The sequence below is a fragment of the Ictalurus furcatus genome, chromosome 19 (assembly GCF_023375685.1).
Source record: "Ictalurus furcatus strain D&B chromosome 19, Billie_1.0, whole genome shotgun sequence".
NCBI classification, from domain to species: Eukaryota; Metazoa; Chordata; class Actinopteri; order Siluriformes; family Ictaluridae; genus Ictalurus; species Ictalurus furcatus.
The window spans coordinates 974,911-989,705 of record NC_071273.1 but is presented as its reverse complement, the minus strand read 5'-3'; the positions used below and the strand labels follow the sequence as shown (position 1 = coordinate 989,705).

At 40.0% G+C, this 14,795-nt stretch overlaps 1 protein-coding gene across 2 annotated transcripts in view; it reads left to right on the top strand.

The window, feature by feature from the left end:
• Window positions 1-14,795, top strand: part of LOC128623034 (NACHT, LRR and PYD domains-containing protein 12-like) — a 393,909-nt gene that overhangs the window by 13,566 nt on the left and 365,548 nt on the right. For both annotated transcript variants that reach the window (XM_053649879.1, XM_053649880.1), the window contains exons 2-4: window positions 11,373-11,507; window positions 11,754-11,870; window positions 13,487-13,603. In XM_053649879.1, coding sequence (XP_053505854.1) covers window positions 11,455-11,507; window positions 11,754-11,870; window positions 13,487-13,603 — 287 coding nt within the window. In that variant the 5' untranslated portion in view covers window positions 11,373-11,454. The remainder of the gene's footprint in view (window positions 1-11,372; window positions 11,508-11,753; window positions 11,871-13,486; window positions 13,604-14,795) is intronic.

Genomic DNA, 14,795 nt, shown 5'->3' with positions numbered 1-14,795 from the left:
TCCAATTCAATATTCAATATCAGTCAATATCCGCCTCACACCGCTTCTGTGTGTCTTGGTGCCCGTCTTTTCTTCTTCTCCCCTTTACTGGATACTAGGTCTCCCTCATGTTTATTTCATGTCATTTTTATCCACAACATTTCCCCCCTCTGAGGCTATAAAGCCTCATACAATACCCTAATTAAGCGGGTATCTGTGGAAAAACTGGTTCTGCCGCACCCCTTGGCCGTCCCCCGCTAGCTGTCGGAGGATTACTCTAACGAAGCCATAATCCCTGCGCCCGTCCCCGTAATCAAATGGGTCCCTTACATTAACCACTTCTACACAACACTGATCAGAATAGGAGCTGAGGAGGTTTTGTAGACCTGGTGGGAGACGTGCTAGCGTTGTGCGCCCCGAGGCTTCATAGTAGATTGCCAGCTGGAGAACGGGCCTTAGGACCCCCCTACGTCCACTTTGCGCCGGACCCATGTAGATGTACCTAACCATAACCCTTAACTCCTACTTTCAACTATATATGTATGTTATCTCGAATCTAACTACCTTGATTATACGTTTGTTTGCCTACATCGATTATACGTGTGATTAACTGAGTTCCCCTAATCATTCATTATTACTACTGCCATCGCTAGTCGAAGTATGAGTGGCCACTACAGCACAGTACGTGGATCTACACGTCCCTCTCTTTCTCAAGTAGGCCTGTCAGCCCACAGTTTTGTATTTGTCGGGACCTGCAGAGTCTTGCTTCCCCCCAAAAAACAAACCCCAATCCTTCGCAGTCAGGGGTGGGCGAAAACCTCCTATGAGGAAAAATTCCCACCCTGCCAGCACTATGTGCTCGACAGCACCATTATACTTTTCTCGTGCCTGAGTGCGTCATATCACAAACATTTTATAACATTTTATAATAATACAACTTGTCAGTCTCTGTTGGCAGTATCTCTCTGTATGCTGGTTGTCTTCAGCTCAAGCACTTTACGTACTGTAGAGAGCCACCCTTTGGGGAGAGGTTAGGCTAGCAAATACACCCAGGGTATGGATCTTCACATCTTCCCATCCTGTCTGCCACTGACTTGAAAGTTCTATGATAGCAGACCCCCCGTTGACGGCAGCTTCGTACACAGCAGCTTCGTACCGGACCTTCACGTGTTCCCCACCATCTCGTCATTGGAGGAGCATCCTCCGGGGGTCGCATGTTCTTGTAGTCCGCTGCTGCCTTGTAGTCAGCATTCTCTCGCTGCTCCGGGTCTCCTACCTCCGGGTGAACACCTCCCCCCGTTGAGGCGGTGACGCCTCACCCATAACAATGCACCCAGCTCTTTTCCTGTGAACAGATAGCTTCATACATAATAGTTTAGTGGTCTCATATATGTTTTTGATTCATCTGCAATTACTCCAGCAGCAGTCCATCATGAGGAACAGACACAGACATGGGTCGACCCGTAAGCATTTCATGCGGTGTTAGATACATATTGCTGTTAGTCTGCATGTGATAGGTCATTAGTGCAAATACGTTTAGTATCAGCACAAATTACGTTAACTTGAGATGGTATGCCAGATCTAGGACCTATCCCTGGTCAAGGAAGAAATTTTCGAGCACAAATATCACACGTAGATTATCCTCCACCGTTGCCTGCAAGTACAGAGATCATTCCTCTACCTTCCCCCTCGCACACTGGCTAAGATCATGGGCATCTGTAATACATACAGCGAGAAGTGCAGTCAGAATCAGAATTCAATTAAACTATTTGCTCGATAAGTGGCGTTCCAACGTTTTTTTCTAGAACCACATTGCATTCAAACAACTCCAACCAGACGACACAAGCCTAAACGTCAGTATTTATCTGTATATTTATATATATTAACAATTCTACCCTTAACCAGGTTGCACTCTGTAGTGATAGATTTCAATTCAGCCCATTGGGCAGATCAGGGTGTTCATAATGTTTGTGAAATTTCAGACCCGAAACTTTTAAGCTCGAGGAAATGTGAATTTCGGCTAGGCAATCGTGAGTGTTCTCAGTGACTGGCTCCACAGAATTAATTAGGCACTGCAACACTACAGTTGGTGTATTAGGCACACTAATAGGTTTAAGAATTTCATTTTGGGTGGCACATAGATTAACCCCATAATCCCCATATCCTGTTCTTTCAAAATAGATATGTCCTGGTGTTATGAACATAAGATCGATGTGTGAAAGAGCAATTTTCCCAGTGATCTGCACTAAGAGAGCATCTCCAGCTGCGGCACGCCCCGTGCTGGTAATCCTTGTGCCACCAAATCCAATGTTTTCAATACATAAACTACAGCCTTGTAAGCGTCTCACACTCCTGAGCCGGGACCCCCCCAGCAGCGCCCCCCCTTTCAGTCACATGTAAGACACAGTCTTTGTTGATGTTTGAAAGCCCTAGTACAGGTGCAGAGCATAAGTCCATTCAATGTCAGGCTTTTCCCAAGAACTCAGGATGTTGTCCTGTAGAGAGCAATCAGTGATCCACTGCAGACCATACTTGATAACGTCCAGGAACATTTGTTGTGCTTTTATGGGGCGGAGGATGACCCCAATTATGTCCTGTCGGCCTTGGGAGCATGCAAGGGAGTCTATGACCACAGAGGAGTAAACCGCAGGGGAGCCCACAGCCCCCGAAGGAGACGCTCCCAGGTGTACCACTGATCTAGGAATGTTAAGGGGAGTAACGGCCTTGAGCTCTCACATGCAGTCACTTGGAAAAAGCGCTGATCAATAATAATATCATGTGGACTGGAATGGGTTACAGTCGGGACATCTTATATATATATATGTCTACATATCTATATATATATATATATATATATATATATATATATATATATATATATATATATATATATTCTATATACACCATACTATAAATAATTGTTACTGGGTGGGTTGGTTGTATTGCAGAACTTATCGCATTTTGTGTGAAAGGTGTTATCACAGCTTGCTGTAGTAATGCTAGACTAAGTGGGCATGTCCCTTCATCCTTTTCTGAGGATTGAAGATATTGTTTACAGGACACAGGATGACTATACTTCACTTTAGCTTATTACAGTGCACATGTTACTTGCCGTGCTTCAACCTTATGTAGCCCACAATGTGCCAGGTATGTTAGCAAGTTCAGGATGAGGGGTGCCATCATCACCGCCCACTTTGGAAATTGGAGACAGACAACTGGGAACACACAACTGCAAAACCCATCATTAAATGTTTAATTTATGCCCCAGATCTAGGCCTATTAAAACGGTGAATATTCAACAAGTAATTTACTGTACACTGATTTCAATAATGCAGAAAGCCTTTCAAAAACAATTCAAAATGAGGAGTTCAGTTTTTAACGTATTAAGACTTCTGATGTTTACAGAGCACTCAAATTGTTCAATATAAACAAATCACAAGGCCCTGATTGTGTGGAGTCTGTATTTCTAAACTTAGCAGTTAATATTATTTCATCTCTTTTAACTTATCATTTTAATCTTTCATTAGACAACGGGGTTATACCAGAAATTTGGAAATCAGCTTATTTATTTATTTATTTATTTGTTTATATTATTTTTTTATTAAACCAGGGAAATCCCACTACTATACTAATCCCAATAATAGAGTAGATGAGGTTGAGATCTAGTTATGTATTTACAGTCCTCTAGTCACTTTTATCCCCCTAATTTTCATTCAAAACAACCTAGTGAATTTGGTTTTATGTGTACAACACTAGTGTTTAGTCTAAATGGTGGACATGCATGTACCCCTTTGTGTCTTATTAACTTATAACTGTACCACACTCAAAATATCACTCAGATCCTTCATACATGACATTTAAATGTTGCTCACTTTGGAGGAATGTGAATATGTATTTAACTTAAAATAAAATTTATCATCTATGAGCTTTGTTTCAATTTACCACCAAGTTGTTACCTTGACTGAGCGCCCAATTGTGAAAGGCATAAGATTTGTCCTATAAATGTATCCATTTCATTTAAACTGTATTTGACCATATTAAGGTAGTGTTAAATCTACTCATGTCACAAACCACATTTCCCATCCTGCACTGCGGTCCACAAACATGGCTGGCCGCCATGGACTGCAACTCCCAGATCACACACACCTGCATCCAGTTCTCAGCTCTCAGTTTTTCTCAGTTCTCAGCTGCCGTATAACGACTTATCAATTCACTTCACAGATTGTGCAGTATATCCTCCCTTCCTCGAGTTTGTGACCACTGCTTTGTATCATTTAAATATTGTAACTCGTATACTTTGTATGACATATCCATAGCACACCGTATAGCACATATGTATATATATATATATATATATATATATATATATATATATATACACACACACACACACACACACACATATATATTTGCATAACTACTTTATTCTATTCACCAATCTACGGTTCAGAAGAGAAACAAATCACTTCAAACTACACTGTTGTAAAGGGACTGTAATTAAACTAACTCCCAAACTCATATCAGCACAACATGTCGGCAAGGCTGTCGGCAAGGATTATGCAAGGCTGCCTAATCCAGATACTCGTACTCCCTGCAAAACCCGAATTCCACATTAAGTAATCACCACCTTATTCTAATGTTACGGACTCAGATATCACATCTGTAACAGGCGTACAACACCTTACAGAGAGTTTAAAATGTGCAGACTACTACGGCCATCTGATCTTTACTAATTACTCATCACTGGACATATCCAGCATTTAAAGAGAAAATATGCAGAAATTATTCCTCATTGTGCAACATAAATACCACACGCCAGAAGAATTCACACTTACACTGCTTAACAATGTATAGACACGTACCCGTATAGGAATCACAGATACACAAGTTAGTTATGGTTATTCCAGCTCTTGTTAGCGAGTCAGTTCATGAAGGTATACTGCTCTCTAAAACCAAATGTTTAGGCTCAACATTATCTCAACAGGGAGGATGTGACCTAGCCTGATACGGGGAGAGACTGTAACCTCGGGTCTGTTTTACTTTTCAGGGTTTTTTTTTTATTAATATGTTAAGTACATCACTCAAAACGAACAGGTTCACATGTCAGCTGATCAATTTTATCATTAGTCAGGCAAAGATGTCGATATGCCTGTGCAGAAGAAACTATGTGGCACAATGCATAACACATAAACTATTATTAAAGTTCTCTCCGGACTGATAACATCAAAAAATACTGATTGATTTAAATTTTTACAGGAATATGTTTACGCTCATATATATATATTATATATATATTGAGTCACCTTGACTTTAATGTAGAGTGTGAGATAACTAAAGGATTGGAAAAAGGGGAAGAAAAAGAAATCTCTCGCACGCGCTCTCTCCCTCTCTTGCACGCTCTGTGTTTTAGATAACCGTCATCATGGAACTCAAAACACTTTCATTCAGTTTCCAAACAGGGGAACACACGGAATTCAAATTAAAATTAAAAGAATGCTTTGGAGCTCCGGCGCGCATGCTTCTGACCAGCCACAATCTATATATGGAAATAAATATGGAACTGTATACAATCCGCTCAACACGGTCTTAATCCAGTCTGGTTTCATGCCAGGAGACTGAGGAGTTACCCCATAACTTGGAACACGCACAGTAACACCATAATACGAAACAAACAATAAACACACCTAAAACTCTTTCAGGTGAACCACACAGACAGTTTTGCAAAACACCAATCATTTTTGAGTTCTGACAACTTTAAATTAATTTCAAACAACGAACTACACTGAGTTGGAGAAATCACCTTTACCCCTACAGTCAACTGTATTCAATTAAAACTCATTTAATAATCTGTATAATAAACACAAGTTTTTAACTTGATTACTCATAAAAATCATGTTGTTCCAACTAGTTTTTCCACATTATTTAAAAGGAATTTAAGTGTTATGTACTTAATTACCATAATTGTGAACACAATTTTTTATAACTTACTAACTTCAAGTTGTATAACAATAGTTACTAAAATGCTACAAATATTATACCTAACATCTTTGCAGGGATTTATAGACAAGGCGCTGAATGAAACGAGCAATATAGACAAATTATTATTATTATTATTATTTTTATCTCTCTGCTCACACATCATAAAAGAGAAACCCTTTATTATAACTTAATTTATGGAATATAAATGAAAGGTCCAAATGGACTTTGTCATCCACATTTCGAGCGTCTGACTCATTCATTTCTCAACAATGGCTTCTGGGGCCTGAAAATGCACACTTTTTTTTCCGCCTTCAGTCTTCCTTTTTCCCTGGATCACACAATCTGGGAATATGTTTTTATATATTACAGGTCTAGAAGTTCTGATTTACACAACGGGCAATCACGCAGATGTCTAAAATATTTACAATGTTCTTGACTGCTCCCCCATTTTTAAAACACTCATACAGCAGTTATTGATACCAAATTAATTATACACACAGTCACACCCCACTCACCGAAAGTCTGTACCAGATTCAAAACATAAAAAAAATAAATAAAATCTCACACTGTTCTGTGTTACTCAGCTCAATCTGAAGTGCGCACACACACATTTTTCTTCTTTTCCTTTTTTTTTTTTCCTTTCCACACAGACGGCAGGCCTGCTTGCGCAGATAAGAACAGATAGGAACACACACATACACCCCTTTCTATCAACAACGCCGGCAAGCTCACATACACACATTGTATTCCACACTATTACACCTATTTATGTTACTACATGAGGTTTCAGAGTATAAAGCACCTCCACACCAGCTCCGTATGCATGAAGCTTACAGTCATACAAATTAAATCCAACTTTCCCTGACACTAATTTTTTTTTTAAAGCTTATCCAACACACATATCTCTTTAGGTATGGAGCTCTTGTTCAGAGCACTAATAAATACATTTTTCCCTGTCTCCAAAACTTACACGCTCTCACACCGCACTCATATTATAAGCACATATATTATAAGCACACACATTTGTTAGTACACATTCCATTCATACACCGGGCACACTGTATTGCGCGACCCGGACCTGGGCCCAGGATTTATTCCCCTCTCTATCTCAGACCTGGAATCTTTCACCAGCGGTATTAGGGGTCCCCACTAAGCAATCGCCACACTTTTAGTAGCTGGTATCTGGGGTTCGAGGCCTCATTTTCCACCTGCCTTCTATCTCAGCCCTGGAGTCTTATTATTTTTTTTCCTCCAGCGGTATTGCAGGACTTTCACTCACACAACACATATACCATTTCCTTACACAGTCTTATGAACCTTATACAATTACAAAATTACAATCTTCTACAATCTACACTTCTCTTACCTCTTCTCACTCACTCAAGGTTCTTTTGGAGACCAACTTAGTCTTTCTTCCCACCCCGGGGGCTTCCCAATCGTAACAACAGACCACTAAAACAGAGCTTTGAAATAACAGGCGTCTGCAATGCCTTCTTCCTACACGGCCTATCTGTTGCTTAGAGAGCGAAGTCCCACGGGAGAGATTCCAGACATATAGATCTTAGCCCAGTCCCATCTGTTTTTCTTTCGGGTATTTAAAAAAGTTTTCCAAGGCCCTTACTGGCATTCCTACTTTTGGTAACCGAGCTGTGCGCATGTCATTGCCCCGTTGTCCTGGACAATTTGGATATTTGATCACTTCTTCATTATGGGTGAGATATATTTTTATTATTGCATAATGTTACAAATATTTCTTCTGTTTGTTTACATGTTTTTGGTGCTTTTTAGACATTCTGTGAGTATGTGTGTGTGTGTTTTTCTTAAACATTTTGTGAGTGTGTGTGTGTGTGTGTGTGTGTGTGTGTGTGTGTGTGTGTTTCTTAAAACATCTTATGAGTGTGTGTTCTCAACTTTATGCTTTTTCTATGTCATGTATTGATACCTGTTTCCTACATTCTTTGCATGTGCTTGTACATGTATTTATGTGGATATATTTTAAGTGTTACCACTACTGTTTTATCTAATTTGTTGTCTTTTCTCTCTGATCTCTGTCCAGCTGATAAATGCCCTCCTGCAGCTGGACTTTCTCTCTCTTGGCTGCACAAAATCACAAGCCTGGGTGAATATATACGTGATCAGATAGCACAATTGGCAGTGGACAGCTCTGCTGGAACATATATGATAATGATTCACAATAAACTACATACTCTGTTACCCTTGTGTTTTCCTGTGTCTTAAATGTATTACCACATTTCTCCCTTTGAGGATCTCTAAGCCTCACTCTCAATTTAAGGGATACTTGTGTATAAATACTGCCTTTTTCACCCTTTGGCCACCATGAGTCAACTGTCTTATTGATACTGTTATATACCCTGCGTGCCAACTATCCAATATCTCCAGCCCTATATCGTCCACTGCAGATGAGACCTCTACAACTGCCTGACCTGGGTGTCTCTCGAGCAAATTTCGAGCTATCTGTGGTAAAAAGTCCACTCTTGAACTGCTGTTCCGTTGAAAATAACATGGAAGCTGTAAAACTGGACGTAATGACCTATCACCAGTCTGAGCAGGACACACATGCCAATACACTGCCATGGCTTCTACTTGTGCAGATAACTAATTCAAGGTGCTCAGGTAATTGGTTGATGTGAATCGATAGTATGTTGTTGAGTACTGAATATAAGTGATACAATTGACGATATTCTGTTGACTACTTCAAGCATTACTAATGCTCCTATTTTTGACTACATCTGATAATAATATCCCTATAGCGTCCCTATTTTCTCGGATAGGCCTTATTGACCATTACCATGTATTTTCAGGACTCAAGGGTTCATTTGCTTTTCCCAAAAGTAGTCTGACCCAGGGGTGGCCGAAAAAACCTCTTAACCAAGTTGCGAGGAAAAATCCTGCCCTGCCAGCTTTGCATGCTATACAGAGGCTACACCTGGCTCAGCTTAATGACAATATGCATCACTGTATCCACAATACACATCATGATATAAGTAGGAACCTTGAACAGTCCATTCTGATCCATACGTCATTGTTCATGGGGCTCATGCCACCTACAGTTCATCATGCCTTATGTCCATAAGGTGGTCCACACCGGGAACACGTTGTGTTATGTCCTGATCCACCTCTACAGAAGTGATATCTTCGACCCAGATACTTTGCGTATCACAGGGGGCCGAGAGGTTAAGCTAGCACTTACACCCAGGGCAGGGCTCATTGATAATCTTTTATTAGACAGATTTCCAGGACCTTTTCCTGCACTCCATCCTGTCTTTTTCTTGCTAGTGATGACTTGTGGTGTGACGTCCAGTGAAGTGAGCAGAGAAAATCTAAGACAACCATGGAGGCCAATGGGGGATAAAACCTATGTTCCTCCCGCAGGTGTTTAAGCTGGGTCAAGACCCTGGTGAGGGCACCAAATGTTCCTGTATGCAAGGGTATAACAGCACAACATTCAGCTACAACCATGGCGCACACTCCTTTGTCTTGGGCAAACATTTGATCAATAGCAAAGTGTTTCTGAGCAGCCATAATAAAAGTAGCATGCAGTTGTTCACTGCACCAGACCCAAAGCGTCGAGCAAATAGTTAATGGACTGCTGTTGATTGTACCAAATGTATTTAATCTATGCAGTGTTATGGATTACTTGGACGCTGGGCAGTAGCACGGCAGCAAATCCACCACCTACGGATTCAATGGCCTTATATTGCTTTGGGACACCCACAGGTGTTCCACCAAAGTCAAAAGATACACCTGGGTCCAGAGCCCAGTTGGAATACTGTATATCATCAACATCCCGTACATAATCTGTCCACGAGGGTATGTGTGAAGCATCAGGTGCAAGAAGCACCCGGATCTTAATGTGTTGGCTGGTGCGATTCAGCCACATTCGGGGGTACGACCTCGGGGACAGCTTGGGGAATGACATCTGGTCCGACTGCATGGGCTACCTGCGGCAACAGAACTGCGAATACAGGTGAAAGGAGCTGTAGAATTTGTAGAACAGGAGCTCGGCTTGGGAGGCCATCTCATCGACCTCGGAGGGGAACATGGCTTGGGAGGCCGTCTCTTCGACCTCGGACAGGAACATGGCTTGGGAGGCCGTCTCTTCGACCTCGGACAGGAACATGGCTTGGGGGGCCGTCTCTTCGACCTCGGACAGGAACGTGGTTTGGGAGGCCGTCTTTTCGACCTCAGACAGGAACATGGCTTGAGAGGCTGTCTCTTCGACCTCGGACAGGAACATGGCAGAAAACACTGTGTACTGCCTTCAAAGGAAGAAGTACAGTAAGACTATTTATAAATGCAGGTCTTGTGATGTGTTACTGTGTACTATAGTGGACCATCTTTGTTTCACTGAGTTGGGAGGATGTCAAGGATAGACAAACTCATTCACACGCACTAGACTCTGACTCTTAATTCTTTTTTTATTCATTTCGCACTTTTGTTCATGTTTTGCATGTACTGGTTTATATTTTGCACTTTCATATTTATTGCAAATAGTTATTTTTGTTTCCTAAAATCCAATCCCACATCCAGGTCATAGGAGGTGGAAACAGCACCTTCTGCATGCCTATATTATATATGTGACAGTGCTAAGAGGACTCTGGTACTGATTTCTGTAAAGGTTAAATGAGATGAGTAAGTTTCAAACTTTATTTGTGAAATTGCACATTTTATAGAGAGTTTCATGCTTTTCCAATTTATTTCATTTGTGCCGATATATTTTTGGTGTACAATATAGCTCACAATAAGCATTTATTTAGCAGTACAACACGACTATCAGTTGTGGTAGTGGTGACTTGGTGGTTAAGGCTTGGGTTACTGATTGGAAGGTCGGGGATTCAAGCCACAGCACTGCCAAGCTGCCACTGTTGGGCCCTTGTGCAAGGCCCTTAACCCTCTCTGCTCCAGGGGCACTGTATCATGGCTGACCCTGCGCTCTGACCCTAACTTTCTGACATGCTGGGATATGCGAAGAAAAGAATTTCACTGTGCTGTAATGTATATGTGATTAATAAAGACTCATTATCAATAACTATCAACAACAATATAGAATAATTCAGCTCACCATTATCACTGTTTTGTGATATTGTGTTGATGCGTGAATCTGCATAAGTGTTTGTGTGTGTGTCTCAGTCCTATAGAGTTCTGGCATTTAAAGGTGATTCTAGAGTTTAACCCTTAAACTCTAGATTCACTGTGACCCTGATTAGGATAAAAGGCTTTCTGAAAATGAATGAATGAATGATGTGGCGATGAGAATGTGAGGGTCAGTCCCTGTGTGCACTCCGATCACTGATTACAATACTGTAAACACAGGATTTTATTTTGACCTAAAAGTAACAAAAAGTGAAAATGATTGTGATGTTTAACAGCACATTTGTTTTTGTGTTTTCAAGGCGTATAATCCATTCCAGCAGAAGAGATCAGACTCTTCAGGACTCAGCTGTGTGTTTGTGCAAACTTTACTAATTTTCAAAGATGGAGACCCTTGAATTGGACACTGTTTATGTGTCCCCTCCCTCTAAAAACAGGTAAGCTACAATGTCTTTGTATTTGTCATTAAATATTTATATCTAAATTATTTATTGAGTGCATATGAAAGGAATAATTTAACCAAAGGATTTTCTATTAATGAAAAGCTAACAGTCACCACTTAGTATAAAAAATTGTAGATTCTGTTCATTGTAAGTAAAATTAAGTCTTCATTAAATGAACAACTTAGTTAAAACTTTAAAGAGTGTATAAATCACTAAAGCACTGTCTATAATGTTGTGCAGTAAACTCCAGGGAAAGAAATCAGACTCACCAGCACCTAGCTTTATCTCCATGAAGAGTGATGCATCTATGGATAGTCCTCTAAAGTTTGAAGGGGGAGCATCCTCACTTCTACACAGGTAACATCTCCTCACTGTTAATTTGTTACACTAAATGATTACATGATTTGAAAGTGTTAGATTAGTCAAATAGCAATCTATGCTTTAGTGATAATCCATAATTATCCCTGGATAACATTTTAGTTAATGTCAGTCCAATTCCTAAATAAGTTTCTTGATAGATACTGTGAGATTCTTCCCATGTAGATTATTTGCTATGCGAATCGTGTCTCTTTCTAAGGTTGGAAATCTCTTTTTCTTCACAAAGTGCTCAAAAACAGGACTTGATTATATAAAAATGTAGCCTGCAGTTAGTTGTGGAATGAAGTATTGGTTTAAATATGTGTGACTAAGTCTGCAAAACCAATGGCTGTTAAGACCTGAATGTGGGTCTCTCCATCTCAAGTGGTCCAATGCAGGTTGCTTGACCCTTTTTCACTTTCCTATTTTTTTGGAGTGATTATCTTTATGTATTGGCATTGCAAAACCAATACGCAGTATCGATGAAGCACAAAATTTTACCGCCTTGCGCTATGATTTCGGGTGTGATTCCTTCTTTCACTAAATGGTTTAACAAAAGGTATGAATCGAACCCTCTAGCGTTATGAGCGATAAACTTGTAACCTTGGTATGTATTACACCAAAACTTCTTAAAGAAGGCACTGACGCAATCATCCCCTTCAGCCACCCACTCCTCACCCTTAAAATCAATACAGCATATGAAATTAGCTACATGAGTTCCTGTTTCCTGCCTAGTCTCGAAATCGTAAAACACTTAATCCGTATTATCGCTTTCTTTCCTAGCCCTCTGTATAAAACATCTATGCTCGATATCTTCGTCGAGTTTTTGGCCACAGAGTCTGCATTTCGAATGTGCACATACGTGATTCTCACGATTAGAAGCTTTATCCCGTAGCACACGTTTACATTTACCGCAGTAGAATCCCGTTTCACACATAGAATATTCTCCTTTGCGCGATTGAATCTTTGCTTTATGCCTCTCGAAACAGTAATGTGAGCTACACAGTCTCTGACACTCTGGACATTTAGTAACATTCTTAGGTTGTTTGTAACAATCGGGGTCGTGACAAACGTTGCAGCTATAAGCGCATTTATGTTTCCATAAAATGTCAAACCCTGAGTGGCAGAAATGACAAACATGACTCGTTCCTAAAAGTCTGGTGATACTTTTAACCCCATAATAGTGGTTGTCATGCAAAAAACAAATAAATTGTTTTTTCGTGGGGGGTCTTGCTAGTTTGAAAGAAAGAGTATCCGGCTTTGCTAGCAGAACAGTGTACGATTACGATTTTACAATTCAAATGTCTCTTTCAAAAATTGGAGACCCTTGAACTGGACATTGTTTATGTGTCCCCTCCCTCTAAAAACAGGTAACCTACAATGTCTTTGTATTTGTCATTAAATATTTATATCTAAATTATTTATTGAGTGCATATGAAAGGAATAATTTAACCAAAGGATTTTCTATTAATGAAAAGCTAACAGTCACCACTTAGTATAAAAAATTGTAGATTCTGTTCATTGTAAGTAAAATTAAGTCTTCATTAAATGAACAACTTAGTTAAAACTTTAAAGAGTGTATAAATCACTAAAGCACTGTCTATAATGTTGTGCAGTAAACTCCAGGGAAAGAAATCAGACTCACCAGCACCTAGCTTTATCTCCACGAAGAGTGATGCATCTATGGATAGTCCTCTAAAGTTTGAAGGGGGAGCATCCTCACCTCTACACAGGTAACATCTCCTCACTGTTAATTTGTTACAGTAAATGATTACATGATTTGAAAGTGTTAGATTAGTCAAATAGCAATCTATGCTTTAGTGATAATCCATAATTATCCCTGGATAACATTTTAGTTAATGTCAGTCCAATTCCTAAATAAGCTTCTTGATAGATACTGTGAGATTCTTCCCATGTAGATTATTTGCTATGCGAATCGTGTCTCTTTCTAAGGTTGGAAATCTCTTTTTCTTCACAAAGTGCTCAAAAACAGGACTTGATTATATAAAAATGTAGCCTGCAGTTAGTTGTGGAATGAAGTATAGGTTTAAATATGTGTGACTAAGTCTGCAAAACCAATGGTTGTTAAGACCTGAATGTGGGTCTCTCCATCTCAAGTGGTCCAATGCAGGTTGCTTGACCCTTTTTCACTTTTCTATTTTTTTGGAGTGATTATCTTTATGTATTGGCATTGCAAAACCAATACGCGGTATCGATGAAGCACAAAATTTTACCGCCTTGTGCTATGATTTCGGGTGTGATTCCTTCTTTCACTAAATGGTTTAACAAAAGGTATGAATCGAACCCTCTAGCGTTATGAGCGATAAACTTGTAACCTTGGTATGTATTACACCAAAACTTCTTAAAGAAGGCACTGACGCAATCATCCCCTTCAGCCACCCACTCCTCACCCTTAAAATCAATACAGCATATGAAATTAGCTACATGAGTTCCTGTTTCCTGCCTAGTCTCGAAATCGTAAAACACATAATCCGTATTATCGCTTTCTTTCCTAGCCCTTTGTATAAAACATCTATGCTCGATATCCTCATCGAGTTCTGTTTACCACAGAGTATGCATTTCGAATGCGCACATACGTGATTCTCACGATAAGAAGGTTTATCCCGTATTGCTAGCAGAACAGCGTACGATTACGATTTTACAATTCAAATGTCTCTCAAATCTCGATACGTCAGCAAAGCTGACCGCGGTGTTTACGGATAATCCCACATCGTGTTGTAATTTTCTAGCGATTTGTTCGGTTTCAAAATCATTTTTTTCACGATTCAAAAGTTGGCTAACACACAAGGCGAAGCACATGTTGTCTCTGTTGTGAAAAATGTATAGAAGCTTAATTTCTTCTGTATGGTTTCTGATTTCAATATATGGCCTATTTTCCTTCTACTTGCACCACCCCGAGGTGGT